The sequence below is a fragment of the Gavialis gangeticus genome, unplaced genomic scaffold (assembly GCF_001723915.1).
Source record: "Gavialis gangeticus isolate Ggan-Ray unplaced genomic scaffold, GavGan_comp1, whole genome shotgun sequence".
Classification (NCBI taxonomy): domain Eukaryota; kingdom Metazoa; phylum Chordata; order Crocodylia; family Gavialidae; genus Gavialis; species Gavialis gangeticus.
Window position 1 is genome coordinate 18368065 of NW_017728998.1, and position 16974 is coordinate 18385038.

At 42.3% G+C, this 16974-nt stretch overlaps 1 protein-coding gene across 1 annotated transcript in view; it reads left to right on the top strand.

Moving 5' to 3' along the window:
- BEAN1 (brain expressed, associated with NEDD4, 1) overlaps positions 1-16974 on the top strand; it is a gene marked incomplete at its 5' end in the record, with an annotated part of 128258 nt that overhangs the window by 76910 nt on the left and 34374 nt on the right. Inside the window, 2 exons of the mRNA XM_019505533.1 lie at positions 4776-4985; positions 11415-11556. Of these exons, the coding sequence (XP_019361078.1) occupies positions 4776-4985; positions 11415-11556 (352 nt within the window). The remainder of the gene's footprint in view (positions 1-4775; positions 4986-11414; positions 11557-16974) is intronic.

The following is a 16974-nucleotide window of genomic DNA, read 5'->3' on the forward strand; positions in this document are numbered from 1 at the left end:
AACAAAAGAGTTATACACATACATTCTAGTATATCTAATGCACCAGGTACTTTTTCAAGTGAAACATGGAGACATTGGGTGCGTGTACACATGCACTTTACTGCGGAGTAGACTAATTAGCTTCACAGTAAAACATCACAACATCACTGTCTACACATGCACTGGTATCAGGGACAGTACTATCTTACAGCAGAGTAATTATCTGCATTGTAACGCATGTGTAGATAGAGGTCAGGCGAGGGCCATACTCCTGGCTGCCACCTAACCATACAACTCCGCTGGTTCAGCACCCTCATGCCCCAGCCAGCCCGCCCCCGTCGCCACCCAGAGCCTGGGGCTGACTCCCTGTGCCCCCTGCCTGCTCCCCCCTGGTTCAAATTGCTGCTTCCCAGGTGCAAGTGTAGATGCTGAGCCTGGGAGCAATTTATGCCAGCTCAAACAAACAGCTCCAGAGTTTATTGCTTCACCTTAATTCACATATAGATGCACCCACTGATAGGTAAACTGCTTACCCTTATTTTCTGTGAGGTTCCTTTTCATCACTGTTAACCCATAATCTATTTAGCAGAGAGAAATAGTTAGCCATATTAGTCTGAAGTTAGGCTGATGGGAGGACAGCACCTTTGAGTAACTGGCTCAGAGAAGTGTAAGATTTCCTGGGCAATATCTTATTTCATTAGCAGGAAGGAAACTAGCCTACACAAGTTATTAGGGATCCAATTTCAATACCACCAATCTTAGGAAAGTTAGGTTCCCAAGCTTCAATCCTAACTTTGCAACAAGATCCTAGTTTTACAATTGGTCATACCAAAATCTGTGGGATTGCAGGGACAGTTCTACATTTTGTACAGTGAGCCCATCTTCCCAGCTTTACAAAGATATTTGCTAATTTTTTTACTCCAAATGTAGCATCCACAAAATCAAATAAACCTCAATACATGCTGCATGACAAAACCAGCTGAGTTACAAGTCCTAGCAGAATAGTTTTCATCTGGTCTTAATTTTGCACAGAGAAGTCAGCTTGCCCTTCAGGTTTTCCTTTAGGTACACAATACATCTTTATTTGTATCTTTTCCTTTAGATAAAGTGCAGTTTTTCCTTTAGATGCACAATGTTTTGTAAAAGCTCCATTCATTTCTTAGAAGGTTAGTATAATTGCCCATAAGACTTCTCAGCCAACTTGAGTCCAGGCTAGCTAAGAATTGACAGAAACATTATATGCAAATTCCTACTTTGCTTTATTTTTCCAGTCAGCTCTCGGTGTGTCAAGTGTCAGCCACTGATAATATACATGGGCATGAAGCCACCACGTGCCGGTCGTATCCACTATCTCATTGTGCCTACAGGACACTAAGTAGGACCAAAAACTGTGGGAAAGTTAGAAACATCTGTTTCAACAAAATGTACAAAGTCATTTCTGTGGGACTTGCAATACCCATTATTTGCTTTTGGGAAATATTCATAAGAACAAGTTTGGTTAATGAAAGTATTTGCAGAAAGGGAATACCCAGGTTACAGGCTCAGTTGCCTTTTGGCAGAAAGAATGGAAACGTGTACAAATTTGTAATGTGCAGCCTGTGTCATATTTGAAAATTAGTCCCAGTGGATACTCCAGCATACTTTTCACAGATACAAATGCCGGATTACCAGACAAAGACCCTGATCTACCTCTGATCATAGTCAGCTGGAATTTTTCTTTGGGTCAAGTCCATACTGGATAGCAGGGCCAGAAAATAGGTGCACTGAACTGAAAAAAATTGCCCTGAAATTTTGCCATAGCCGGTGTCGGAATAATATTTGCATCAGACTAAATGATAGCTGTGGTTTCAAATTTTTTTTTTGGTTGTCTGCTTTTCAGCTTTCTGTTGGAGTGGGTTTGTTACAGAAGTTAAAGCCATCATCTAGGAATGGAGCTGGAAAAGGCAGGGGGCGGTGCGGTTATATATAGCCTTTTCCTGTAAGTTGTGAGAGATTTCACCATGCTGCAAATCATAACAAGGAGAAAACTGTGGTGGTAGCAGTATCAATGCCAAAGGAGCTCTAATCAAAGTGCAGGGCAACACTATTATGCATTGTTCAACTAAAATGAACTAGAAATTACTGTTTTAATCAATAAAAACCTGTATTTGTTTTGAAAAATTGCAAGGAAACCCCCCTTGAAATCCATAAATTCTAACTGGACAATATATTTACTTACAAAGCCCAAGTCATAGAACAGAAACAAAAAACAACACACGCTTATTCATGCTACTGTACAGCTTTTCTTACAGGGAAAGGGGGAAAGCACATAGGAGGTAAAATACAAGACTGTCTACATTCCCCCAACATTTTTTAGCTCTCACTTCACCACTAGTCACCCAACTAAAAGCAAAGCTATAATCTCAGTTCTGCAACTTTCATGAAGACCTGAGACTTCCCTGATGTGCTTTTATGTGCCACAACAGTCATTGCGCATTTTAGAAATAACCACATCATGGATTAAGTGAGCTGAGACCAACTGCAGACCAGAGGCCTGCCTCTAGTTTGTGCAGAAAGCAGTAGCAGCTTCGAATAAGAAGAAACCAGGAGAGTCAGTGCATCCATTTTGATACAGTAAAAGTCCAGTTATCTGTAGCAGCTCCCCAGGCAGGGCTTGTGAATTCTGCACGAGGCTTTGTGGAGCGTTTCAACCTTACAGGCATCACTGCAGAACTTGAAAGCTGGAGTTCACAGAACGAAAGTTTATGTTTGACTTTGAATTCATTACAGTCCAGAAGCATCAACATGCCTAAACTTTCTGTGCTGAAGCTGGTTATAGAAAGTCTGCTTTAAAAAATGTATGGCCAAAAGCTATTTATTTTATAAGATACCTTCTGACATTTCTTTTAAAAATGGGAAATTCCCAGCGGAAAAAAACAAACCTTAAAGATGGGGGGTGGGGTTAATGGTTCAATGCAATGCATTTATACTTCAAAGATTTCTTAGATGTTAAGTTGAAAAGGAACCATTATAATTATCTTGTCTGCACTCCTACATAACAAAGACCGTAGAATTTCACCCAGTGCCCCTGCTCTTAGCCCACTTCTACTCATGCATTTACTTTACAAGCTGTATGATCTAAAAAGCTATTTAAATATGCTCTTCCTTTCATTGTTCATTGCCATGGTGTTCTTTTGTTTTTTTTAAACAGCAACATTTCTGTGCATATAGTTACCAATTAATGTAAACTGTAAACATAATTTAAAGTTTGTTTGTTTGTTATATTAGACATCTATAAGAAACTGGGTCAAGTCTCCTTAGCACATTCCCTGAAAGTATATGGAAAACTGGGCTGCACAAAAAGATAAACTTGTGCTGTTAAACTGACATGCTGAGTATCTAGATCATCATAACCACTGAATTAGATTCAAGCACTGGGTAAGCCTGCAGCAGTGCTGCCCTACAAGCATGCTGCTGTCAGTCAGCATTGATAAAGTTACCCAACTGATTTTATGCAAGAGGCAAGAATTTTGGGGTAATATCTTATCAGACCAACTGCATGGTTGGGATGGACTCAGACAAGCTTTTGGGTATCATAGCACCCTTCCTCAGGTCTCTGAAAGAAAAGCAGGCTCACCCACATGCACCCAGTAACTTAAGCAAACTTTTCCAAAAACTCCAACTGTGTGAGCAGACAGATTTTAAAATGTACCTCTCTGGGAACAACTTAGTGTGAAGCAAACTGACACACACACTTTGTAAGGGGCTCTAAGTAATTCTTTACTTAACACACACAGAGATGTAGGCAAGATGACAAATACTGAAGCTGCCTATACACATGCTCGGAGATGGGCGAGGTGCATTTTAGAGTGGTTCTCTGGCAGCTTTTCCAATTAAAACGGCTTGCTGTCATGTGTATTAAGCTCCAGCACATTTAAAAGTGGCTGCAGGATGCTTTATCTAGGCCTCATTCAATGAGGTTTAGTTAAAGCGCTCTACGGCTATTTTAAAATGCACAGGGGCTGAATACACATGATGCTGTAGTGATGCAGCATTCTAATTAGAATGGAAAGCAAATTCAATTAATCAAGTCTTCTCTGATGTGTTCTAATTAGAACACTAAACAAGCACATATATAAGCAGCCAGAGTTTCTTCACTACTTCAGAGAGTGCTTTGGGCTTAGGGCACCATTCCCTCTCCTTCTTCAGCATATGGCTTGCCTCTGAATCATGGAATGCAAATGTAAATCTGTCTTGCCCCCAGTCACCTTGCTGTGCCCTTGACTTACTCCACAAATTAAACAGGACCCCCAGCTACAAAAGCATGCTCTTCCACTTATCTCTCCTGACTAAAGTGGTCCATCCTTCTCTGTCAGTTCCCCAAATTTTAATGCCCCCACACCAGCACCTACATCCTTGGTTCTGCTACTGGGGATTTTTCATTCTCCATTCCCCCTACCTGAAGATTACTTAGAAGAACTGGTTTCTCCCCACTTCTGCCAATGCATAATCCTCAAGGTGTTTCCACCTGAATAAGCTATCACCTTGTCCCAGCACATGGTGGATTCCACATACACTGAGCCATTCAATGATTCATAATATATACCAGAAATCATAAATTGCACTTTGAGATTTCCCAGACAGTCAAACACATTAACTCCACAAATCAGTCACAGAGGTAGGGTGCAAATCTATATGAAGTCTCAGTATTGTTGTATGTTGTTTCAGATATCGTTAGCTTCTGTGTCAGTCTAACCACAGTTAGAGCATCCCTTTCCGCATCATTGATTCTTTCTTTCTCTTTCTCTGCTGTGCAGAAGTTCACTCGAACCAGAGCAGCCCCGTCAGTGAGTTCCCCAGCTACAGTGGAAACGGAAATGACACCAGTTTGCTGGTTTCACCCCTGCTGGTGGCCGGAGTGGTGATTGGACTCGTGCTGTTTCTATCCTGCGTTACAATCATTGTGGGCAGCCTGCGAAAGGACGGACGGTTAAGACACCCTTATATGAGAAGAGATGCTAATTATGGTGAGGACGCATTTAGTCTTCTCATGGTACTGCAAGTGTGGACAGGGATTGCACACAGAAACTGCAGATCCATTTTTTAATAGATAAGACAGAAGAATACAACCTGTTTTTTTTAGTGACATCTCTGTGGTGGCTCAAAAGTAGGAAAAGTTATATGTTAAAAGTACAAAATGAAGATATCAGAGCCAACAGTGTAGCCTCCTGTTAGTCCAAGTGTTTAATTTTCCTTGGTACTCTATATTTTTCCCCTTCCCCATAGCCTCCCAGTTTACTGCTGTATTCAGCTGATACCCAGTTATAACCTTGGGCCCAATTTTATTTCTCTCTGCTAAAGAGCCGTTTTATAGCAGTTTATTGAAAAGCAGATCATGGAGCTCTCTCTCCTCTACAGTCTCATCTAGCCTGTAAGAGTAACTTAATAATTGTCCCTTCTTTTTCTGCGCACATTAAAAAATAGATGTAATGCTGCAGGAGTGGCAATGTTGGGTCAATATGTGATAAAACCCTGATAAGCCTTGCCCAGTGGTACTAATCACCTCACTGTGACACCACCAGACTATATCCTAGTAATTCCTGTGACCAAAATCCTTCACAGGATGACTTTTTGGCCATTCTATAGTTTTCAGATCAGAAGTTTTCAGAACCACTTCATCCAGATTACACTCAACAGAAAATAGGCCTCCGTACTTGCAAAGAAGAATGCTAGCATGCATATAAAAAGTAACCCCAGAGGCCAGAGCTTCAGTTAGTATAAATCCTCTGCTTCAAGTCAGGTAGAAATATCACTGAATTCAAGCAAACATCAACAACTTCTACCACTCAGAGCTCTCACCCTCTGTTTGCAATTTGTCATGAAACAAAGATTGTTTATAGGGATTTCCTTATTCCGATTTTTGTTTGAGGTTTACATTAAAACAATTCTAAAATTTATCATTTGACAGAAAAAAACATCTACCCAAAATATAAATTTACTGTACATTTTGAAGGTACCACTCAGATTTCTTAAAAGTACATTGGACATTTGAAGATACCACTCAGATTTTTTTTAAAGAGTACCTTGGACCTAATCCTAATTTTACTGAGGGAAATAGCAACCCCCCCATTAAAGTCAGCGGAACTGAAATCTAAGCAGCATATTTAATCTTAAAAAGCAGAGGAAATAAATTATCAGTCTCTCCAAGTTTAACACAGATCTATCTTCTTTTTCATCCAAGGCATATAAATATTGTCATGCATTTTTTACCTAATTTTATATTCACATTTGCACATCTCTCAGAACTGCTACACTTTAAAAAGATTACTAGTCTATTGCATGAAATGAAAAACAATATCTACTGCTTTGTAAAATTTATTTTTCTGCTTTTTCATTTGGCTCTGCAAGGAGTTAAATCACTAATCTCAGAGCACCACGGTTGCTGTATCAGTGATAAAAGCTGGTACAGAGAGATTTGGGGGCATGATAAGGAGCTGTGCATTGTAATAAAATGCTGTCATCTTCATTGCTTAAACAAAACTAGCTATCTTAATTTCAGCTCTATTTCAAAACCTCAACATCAGCCCAGGAGAAAGGTTGATATAAAAAGAAGGCAATGTTTTCCATCTCTAAAATAGTGTGAAATAGAAAAGGGACACAACAGCATCTTTTAAGTAGTAATAATCTTGGCTTGATATCGGCACACATCATGGTAGCATCTGGGTGCATTTCCAGTGGCACAAGTGAAAACATGAGGAATTGCTGTGCATTTGGCCTGCTAAGTGTATTGAGGCAAGCAAAGCACGTGAGGATGGTGGGCAGAGCAGTGGTAGGAATCTACAGGGAATTAAATTGGTCCATTAGACTGATCCTGAAAACCGAACCAAAGATGTTCACAGCTGAAAACTGCCTGAGGAAAGAACAGTTTATGAGGTATGGAAAGATTCCCTGGCCCCATACTTATAGTTAGCCAAAAATTGCCTTTACAACCCCATTTAAAGAAAATGTTGGCTTCTCCACACACACATATACAGCCCTAAGTCACAGACTGAAGCTGCTCTATTTTAAAGGGCAAATATTTTAACCCTGACTTGTCTTTCAGCAGTTCAGGGCAATCAGCTTACACCAGTTTTGAGTTTCAGCCAAGTCTTCTGGAAGGTATTCCACTACTGAGGAGTTTGACTAACAGCGTTTGTGATAAGGCAGTTTTAGGGCTCCAATTTAAATCCTATAGCAAAGGAGTTGTGCCAGTCGTCACAGCACTCCACGTCCGCAGTGTCACCAACTCTGATGAGCTAAGGACTGGGGCACACCTTGCAAGGTACGGCTTTGCTGAAGAAGTGCTGCAATGCCTCTCGTCGACAGCTTAGCAAGTGGAAAGCAGGCGCACACAGTTCAGAGCAGCTGCTTTTTGTTCACAAATGGATTTTTATTCACTCTGTTCTTCTACATCAGTGAGTTAAACTTCATCTGTGACACCTGACTGCCCTTGTCAGCTCCCTAAAAACAGGCCGAGGCTGCCTCACAATAATGCTGACACCCTGTGACGTGCACCTGTTTCTGGAGTAACCACCTGCAAAATCAAGTGCTGGATGATGTCCCTGACAAAACCAGACAGGCAGTAACAGCATCTTCTTGTTGGTTCCTAGAGGGAACTGAGTACAACTTGTCCTGGATATTTTTGTTCATATAACAGAAACTACCAAAAAAACTACAAGAGTTGGAACATGCTGGCCAATCTTTTGTAATACCAGCAAACGTGAAAGTGCAGCTAGATTTATCAGCATCTCATAACTGAAGGAGGGAGAAAAAAGTTACAGACCAAATCCACTATCAGTCAGATTTTGCCTCTTTGCTGTTTGGTGGAAGCATCATCTGACTGGGAACCGCAGTCTAATAACATTTCCTACCAGCCTTCTGGGAACACCCACACTGCCAGAAAACACTGCAAGAAACCCTAGAGCAGTGCTGAAATCACTTGCAGCACTTTTTTCCTGAATAGAAGTGTCTGGAGAAGATACTGCTAGGGGAATTTTACAGAATCCACCTCCAGCTTTATCATCCCATTATTGCCTAGTACAATTAACGTTTCTTCCTAGCTCCTCACCCTTCCCATTCCTGATGCCTTTCCAGTTATAAACGTCCATTCCTTGAAGTGACAAGCTAATCTGCGTCCTTGCTGGTATCTAAAAAGGCAAAGCTGCATGAAGCTTTAGGTAATTTAGACCAGGGAGTAGCTTAAAACCAATGTACCTCTCGGGCCTGCAGTTTTTAGAGCATTGGTCTTATTTTAGAGCATCTGTGTGTTTGCCGAAGCCAGGATCAAAACTTACAGCTGTGAGTCATTCTCCTTGCAGGGAATGTGGTGTCTGTAACAGCAAAGTGTTTCTTGCCTCACCATATCGATCAGATGCTTTATTACTAAAAATGTGTTGACTGCTCTTCCTAAAAGGGATTTGTCCTTTCAGTATTGATCTCCTTGTGCTATTGGACTTCTACAGATTTCTCACTATGATGCTATCACCTCAAACTTTTGTTTCTGTTTTCAGGCCTCTAATCCAAGACTGAAATAAATACATTGCTAATAGAAATGGACCCAAAGTTATGTCAAATAGTAAATTCACATAAATAGGCTGTTCTTGTCATCCTAAAACTATTGCAGTTTAACTGAAGTAGTGCTGTTTCCATCTTTTAGTTAGCTCTCACCCCAAAAGGAAGTTCATTTCCTTCCTCTCCCTGAGGAGACTTGAACTCTTACCTCCCAAAAGTCTTTGAACCGGGATCCTAAGAGGGAACTGGCGGGAGGTTGGCAGTCACCACTTCCATTCATGTTAATACTGTTCTGCTTTGTCTAAATAATGGCATATGCATGAGAACGGGGCCTGGAGTCCAGGTGAGCATTCTACCACCCAGAGTAGCAAGTTATATATTCTTTCTTTATAAGTCAGTAAATAGTTAAATAGGTCATAGTGAGTGTAACAGATCTAGCAGGAAAGGCCAAGGGAGACCAGCCCAAGAATGCCATCACCTGGCGGTCACAGCAGGTCTACGGGAGGTCTCTCTACCTGAGAGATGAGACCGTGTTTTAAATCCCTGGCTAGAGTGAGGCAGAAAGTAGATTTGAACCAAGGTCTCCTATTTCCCAGGAGAGTGCCCTAAACACTGGACTCTCACCAGACCGTGTTGGAGCTGTCCCACCTTGAACCAGAGAGATAAATGACCACTCGTCTGGTATTTGTGCCGCTCACCTTGACCATTCCCTAAGGAGTATTTAATTAGTAGCGCAAAGTAGAACAGCATCAACAGGAGAGCCGGAGAGCCTGCTGCTCCTACCTCGTGGCAGAATACCATGTAGCATTGTGCTTACGGTACCCTCATGGGAGCTAGAAGTGGGATTTCATACCCTTTCAGGCAGGCAAGTCAACTGAACCAAGGATGAGGTCCCCATCATCCTGGGAAAGTGCCTTACTAATGAACTACAAGATAAAAAGGAGGCACTGTCACTCTGACTTCCAGTTGGATGCAGCTGGCCTTTTGCTTGCTTTGTTTTCTTGGAAAATGCTTGTTGGGGGTTGATCTAGTCAAATATAAGCTTTTGCTGAACATATCATCTATGAGGGTTTTGTTTTAGCAAGACAAAACAAAGACTTTAAAATTCAATTCAATCTATTCGATCTAAATCTTTTTTAGGATTCCCCCCCTCCAAGTTTTTCAGTTTGACAGAGAAACCAAAAATATCAATTATTTGCACAGCCCTAATTATTAGATTTCCATAGCAGAGGTAACACCTGTGCAATGGGCAAGTGACAACCCTGACATTACTTGCTGCTTTGTGTGACCTTTAATGCAAGCAGCACATTGAACCTGAGCTTTCTTTTCCTACCTACTAAAAGGCAAACCCCACCTCTGTTTACACTTTCCGACTACAATTATGCAAAACAGTGTTCTGTGAACCACGTCTCTAATTAGCGTTTCATTTCTGGACATTGCACACAAATAACATCCCTCGCTGGGTGAGTTAAGTAAGGCTATTTAGTCAGTTATCAGTGGAGGCAAGAAAGAGTATGGTCCTATCCAGAAACTAGTGGGCCTTTCCCAGGACCTGTGGGGAAGAAAGAAAAGTGTCCCTTGCCTGGACTGCCTCTATTATACATAGTTCAGGCCAGACAAACCCTGCCCTACAATACAAATACACTATGCTCCCCTTTTGCACAGCTCCATTGCAGACACCCCTAAGGTGGTCCTCACTGCTCCTCTTTTCCCGTCTGCTCTGCAGTGTGGAGAGGGACTCCAGCTCCCTCAGAGCCAAATGCAGGGAGAGAAGATGAGGAGGGAAAGGCAGTGCCAGTTCTCTCTCCTTGGAGCCTCCCAGCCACAGAAGAGCCCAATGCCTCTGACTGCTTCTTGTTCACAATAATGTAAATCTCCTTGTTCTTTGCCTCAGCCCTGGCTCTCTTGCTAAAAGCCTCTCTCTCTGCTGCTGGGAGGCAGAGGTGGCAGGTGTCTGGACCTGCTGCAGCTTCCTCCCTTAGGCCAACCAGCTGGTGCCCCTGTCTCTGCGGGATGGCTGCTGCCAGAGAGGCAATGCAATGCAGAGGCCTGTGGCAGAGACTATGCTATGCCTACAGCATAAAGAGATGCAGCTGAGAGGTCTGGGCACAGGGTCTTCATCTGCCCATGCAATCTAAGCCAATAGTCTTCCCTCTACACTAGTAATTTCTTCTATCTCAGGAACAACCCCTGTAGGTCAGGCTTGTAGGCCTAATATACACTGCTGAGATGAACTGGACTAGTTCACCACTGCCACTTCAGCTCTTGGGGTGACCAGGCCCTTCCAAGCAAAGGCTGTTCCCCCTTTTTTCAGTCCTTCCTGTCTATCCATTGTTTGAACAGTTTTCTGGCATCCGTTTGGGAGCGAGTTTTCCCATGTGACGGTACAGTCAGGGAACTGCAGTACGACTGTTTTCCATTTCCTCCCTTTATCTGAGCACTCATGTTGAAGACTCAATTTTTCAAACATAGTTTCTCAAAGTTAGGCACCTAACTTTAATCTGTTTTGAGAGAAGCTGAAGATGTGCAGCTCCTGATAACTGCAGTGGTTCAGGAGAAACAGTGCAAACAGTTGAGGTAATGTGCATCAGAACTTGTAAAGGTCTTTACCTTTGGCCACATGAGTAGGACTTCAATACCACTCACAAATTTGCAGAGAAGTACCCAAGTGTGTATTCCCAATGCCGCACCCTGAAACACAGTAGCTTTGATTTAGTTTTCATGGGCTTGCAATTGCTACCAGGGCATTTCTTTATTCCTTTAAGTCTTACTTGCCTCATATCACTGATAACCCTGCTGTGTCAAATTGATTTTCTCTCTCACTTGTGGCTAACACTTTAAATTAGAGTAGCACTGTGCAGAATCTGCCATGAAAAAGGACTTATCATTAATTGCTCGTTTCATAGCTCCAGATGGCTTCTCCTATGGTGGCTCAATTGGAGAACTAAGATCTACCTGCATCGAGGAGTTCCCACCAGCATTTGATTTTGGTTCCTACATGGACACACTCTCTCAGGTCAATGTCATGTATCCTGATTCACCACCATGGTAAGCACTTTTCTGATATTCTGGAATTGATATGATTGGACTTGCCAGTTATGTAACGTGGGGAAATAGACCTGCCAGGCATACGTCATACAATCCAGATCCATTAGGTTAAAGTACTAATAGACTTTATACATTTCTCTCTCATAAAATCATACCTTCCCCCCTTCCCCCAAACAATTAGCTTTGGACTTTTATAGATGTTGCTGCCAAATAAATGTTGTTAGGCAACTTTAACTTGTAGATATTCATTAAACATGAATGTTTTATTTGACAGCTGAACAAAGGCTTTTATTAGTGATATGATCTCGGTCCTATATTTTACTTTAATTGAATTTAAAACCCAGTAGGTCAGCCTCTCAACTGGTACACATCACTGGAAGTCCATTGAATATAAAGTCATTGGCCATTAGGCTGATTTACACCAGCTGAGTATCTTGCCCACCAAGTTATCATTCAGTTGAGTGTGTTTTGATGAGTTAGAAATGTAGCACTGAAAGGAAACTCAAGAACCATTAAGTCCAGTCCTGTCCCAGGCACCACATCATACCATGCCTCTCAACTTCTGAAAGGCAAGAATCCTGTGCTATTAATCAAGTGCTTCCAGATGGGAATTAACACAGACAAGGCTGAGGGCCTTTAAACTAAATACTGCTCTATTCATCACAGCTTAGAAGTAGTTTCCATAAAGTCAGTCAAATTGCCCAAATTTATACTATTTTAAAATAAGTGTTGCATTTTTGGTCCTTTGACATGAAGATTATAATATTACTTTGTATTTGGGTGCTGTGCAATCTACCTATCGTTTATGAATATGGTAGGAAAAGGCTGCTTGGCTTGGAGGACATCTACATGAGACATTTGCAACAAATCTTGTCTAGTAACAAAAGCAAACCAACTCTTCCCAATTCCCATCTTTATAAGTGTCACATATGAGGGCCAATACTTTCTTAGTATCTATTAAGCAAAGTACTGAAGATGTGCATCAAGATTGTTGAATCAAAACTTTGTAAAGTTGGTTCAGTTCTTGGAACAGCCACACGTTTTGTATGTGACCTTGGGTAGGCTACTTAGGCCACATCTCAGCTCCCCAGCTATAGAAAATTTCTCTCTCACCATCTTTTGCATGAGTGGCAAGTTATTTGGAACAAGAACCATCTCTTATAGTATGTATATGCAGCAGCAGGCACAACAAAGGCCTGACCTTACTCAGGGCCTCTCAGCATTACAGGAGCCACTTTTCTTCCACAATTTTAAAATTTCAGGAAAGATAGTCTAAAACAAGATGTCTCAATGTGGAATTTTCCCTGAATGTAATCGTTTTCTGTCTCAAAGTGGATAAGGAAGTAAAGCAGTTCTCACTCCCAACCTGGGTAAGAAAGCAGAAGAGTCTCAAGCAGCATACTTTCACTGGTATCTCCAGAAAATGGGTATTGGAAAGGGGCACTCTTGGCTTGCACTCTACACAGACATCTATCAAGCTGTCTCATAGTTTCATAGTTGATAGGGTCAGAAGGGATCTCCTTTTGAGGACCCCCAGGGTAGGAGCAAAAACCACTTCCCTTGGAAGTTGGTTCCAGATCCTAGCCGCCCTGACAGTGAAGTAGCGCCTCCTGATGTCTAGTCTGAATCTACTCTCAGTCAACTTATGGCCGTTTATTCCTTATAACTCCAGGTAGTGCTCGGGGGAACATGGACTCTCCCATAGCCTGCTGGTCCCCCGTGGCCAGTTTGTAGATGGCCACCAGATTCCCTCTCAGCCTTCTCTTGTGGAGCCTGAACCAGTTCAGGTCCCGTAGCCTCTGTTTGTAGGGCCTGCCCTGTTGCCCCCTGATCATGTGAGTGGCCCTCCTCTGGAACCTCTCCATGCTGTCCACATCCCTCCTGTAGTGCGGCGCCCAGAACTGGACGCAGTACTCCAGCTGCAGCCTGACCAGTGCCGCACAGAGGGGGAGGATCACCTCCCTGGACCTGCTCATGATGCATCTGTGGATGCACGACAAGGTGCGGTTGGCCTTCCTGACTGCATCTCCACACTGCCGGCCCATGTTCATCTTGGCATCAGTAGTGATTCCAAGATCCTTTTCTGCCTCTGCACTGACGAGAAGGGAGTTTCCCAGCCTGTAGGTATGCTGCTGGTTCTTCCTCCCCAGGTGCAACACCTTGCACTTGTCAGTGAAACCCATCCTGTTCTTATCCACCCACCCCTCTAACCTGTCTAGATCCGACTGCAGCCTGTCCCTCCCTTCCAGCATGCCCACATCCCCCCCACATTTTAGTGTCATCTGTGAATTTGAACAGGGTGCTTTTTACCCCCTCGTCAAAGATATTGAACAGTGCGGGCCCGAGGACCGAGCCCTGGGGGACCCCGCTTCCCACATCCCTCCAGGTCAAAAATGACCCATCCACCACCACTCTCTGGGTGCGGCCCTCTAGCCAATTTGCAACCCATCTTACTGTGCAGGCATCGACGCCACAGTTGCCTAATTTCTTAATGAGTATGGGGTGAAAGACAGTGTCAAAGGCCTTTCTAAAGTCCAGAAAGACTATGTCCACTGCTACACCTGCGTCCAAGGATTTCGTAACCTGGTCGTGAAGGCCACCAAGTTGGTCTGACAGAACCTGCCTCTAATGAACCTGTGTTGGTTGCCCCTAAGCATAATCTCCCCTGCTGGTCCCTCGCAGATGCACTCCTGGATAATTTTCTCAAAGAGCTTCCCCAGGACTGAGGTAAGACTAATGGGCCTTTAATTTCCTGGGTCCTTCTTCCTCCCATTTTTGAAAATGGGGACCACACTGGCCCTTTTCCAGTCCTCTGGCACCTTGCCAGAGCACCAAGAGTGCTCGTAAAGCTGTGCCAGGGGTCTTGCAATGACATCTGCTAATTCCCTCAGCACTCTGGGGTGGTGATCATCAGGACCTGCTGATTTGAACATGTCCAGTCCCACCAGAAATTCCCTAACTAGGTCCTTACTGGGCCTGGCAGCGCCTCCCCTGGGTCCATCAGGGATCCCAGTGGTGGGGTGGGGGGATGCCCTGGTCCCTGATGAAAAAGATGGAGGCAAAGAAATTGTTAAAGACAACTGACTCTCAAATGACTCCAGTTAATATTTTTCTTTGCTGATCTGTAATGGGGACGGGGAGGTTTAAGACAGTCCTGGGCCTTTCCTCATATCTGGATTACAGAAAAATCCCCAACAGAGAAGAGTGTCCAAGCTACTTTACTCACAGCCGGCACCATATGCCCATGCCTGCAGCCAGAACAGGGCTTGGATGAAGGCCAGGACTGCATACTGGAAATTATTTTTGTTTCTTTTAAATATAAGGAGATTCATTTCTGTGTCAGTGTCTGGTCTACTGAGCTTCCTCACCAGTTCTCTTCATACCACTGCATGCAAGGGATAATATTTGAAGTAAACTGGTCAATAACCATAACCCCATTTTTTTTATAATGTTGCATATTCATTTTTATTTTTCATTTACATATGTTTAAGACAGAGACAACATGAAGACACACAAAGTTCACACTTGCAAAGCAGTCTCTTCCCTGTGCCTCCCACACACACACACACACACACACACACACACGAGCTAAACATGCAGATTTTGCGATCATCAAATTACAAGCATAATTAAGATTACTTAGAGATTACTTGGAGATCATCCAATATGCCCACAACTCGGAAACACACACACATACTAACACAACTCAAAGCCCATGTACATAACACAAAAGGGCACAAATCCATATCCATGGTTACTGGCACTAGCCATTTACAAGCGTAAAACCATAGGCCATTTCATTTAAATCTCTCCACATGTACACATTATATATAGACAGAACCAAGTGAAAAAAAAGAAAAGCTCTCAATAAAATGCACTTAAAAATATACTTAAACTCTCATTTTACATTAGCTGTTGACCTTGAGATTGTTGGGCTCACAGTAATAGAAACGGAGCAGAAAAGCCACGTAATAAGTGTGAAAAACCTTTGCCCTCAATTATTCTGCTCCTCTGCACTGTTCAGCGAGTCTCATTTCTCAGCCTTCTTAGCCCTGTTGTTCTATCAGAGAACAGAACGGAAGAGAACTTACATTATTCTGACACATCCCCGTAACTCTGCACATGCTCTAGGGTCAACAACAAATGGAGACCTTTACCACCAACAACACTTCACTCATCTTTGTTCCCCAAAGGTGTTTTTAGAGACATGGCTTGAATTAGTGAGAGAGTATCGATGGGCATAGGCGCAGAGAGAGGGAAGTCATGCTAAATGACCTGATACCAAACTTTTTCAGGAAAATGTCGGTTATACACTTGCGTGCGCGTGTGCTACTACATGCTTTTCATACAAGAAAATTCATACACAAGTTTAGAGGCCATTGATACTTCTCATACATCTTGCATTATGGATAATACAAAAAGGGGATTTCTTATCCCAATCCTATAAGCAATTTTGCAAATCTGTATGAAGCTTTCCTTCTCTGTTGTCAGTTCAGTTATTTTTTCATTTATTTTATTTATTTTATAGAATCAACTTAGATGAAAACTTGTTGTTCAGACTTCAGATTTTCTAGAAACTCTTTAAATGTGTACACAGCCAACCTTTACCAAATAACTTTTAATGCCAAGTTAGAATTTCTATATGGTAATGGCAAAAGCAAAGATTAACAAATCATTAATACAGCCTCCTAACTAAGTGCAGTTAATCAGGTAGTCCCAGCAGCAAAACTAATGACGTATGAAGATGAACTTCAAGCCAGAACATCCAATTGCAGAATCCTTCCTTGCCCCCAAACCACTGTTTTTCATGCTATTCTATTCTTGCTATAAGTTGCTTGGCCTAGCATATTAAATGTATCAGTATGCATCAATATACATCTAATATGCATTAATAAATAGAGAAGGGGGAAAGCAACTTACACCTGGAACTCTTCAGCTGTATTTTTAATGTACCAAGGAGACACTAAATCAGTCCCAACCTCTTTTGTGCCTTCAAACTCCAACACTTTGCAGAAGCAGCATCTTTTGAAAATTCCATCCTGTATTTATCAGTTAAAGCTGTTTAGTGCCACAAGTCTTTTTAGTGTATAACAGAATACCAGTAATTGCCTTTTAGGGTAGAAGTGTGGCTGTCACTATTCTTATCCTGATCCAGCAACCTGGGGCTGACTGGTTTACTACTTATTATGGTTTCCACTATAAAACCCTGCTCCCATCAAAAAATATTCTTCATTAGCCTTGCAAAACCCTACTTGCCAACTTGCTCAGGGCATGTAACAGTTTTTAATGGATAAAAAAAATATCACTGGCTTTTCGGTTATCATCATCATCAATGTAGTAAAGATGGGAAAATTGATTTTGTGCTGGAGAAGATAAATTTTCGCTATAGCTTTGCAAGGCTGGTGAGCCTGAACTGCT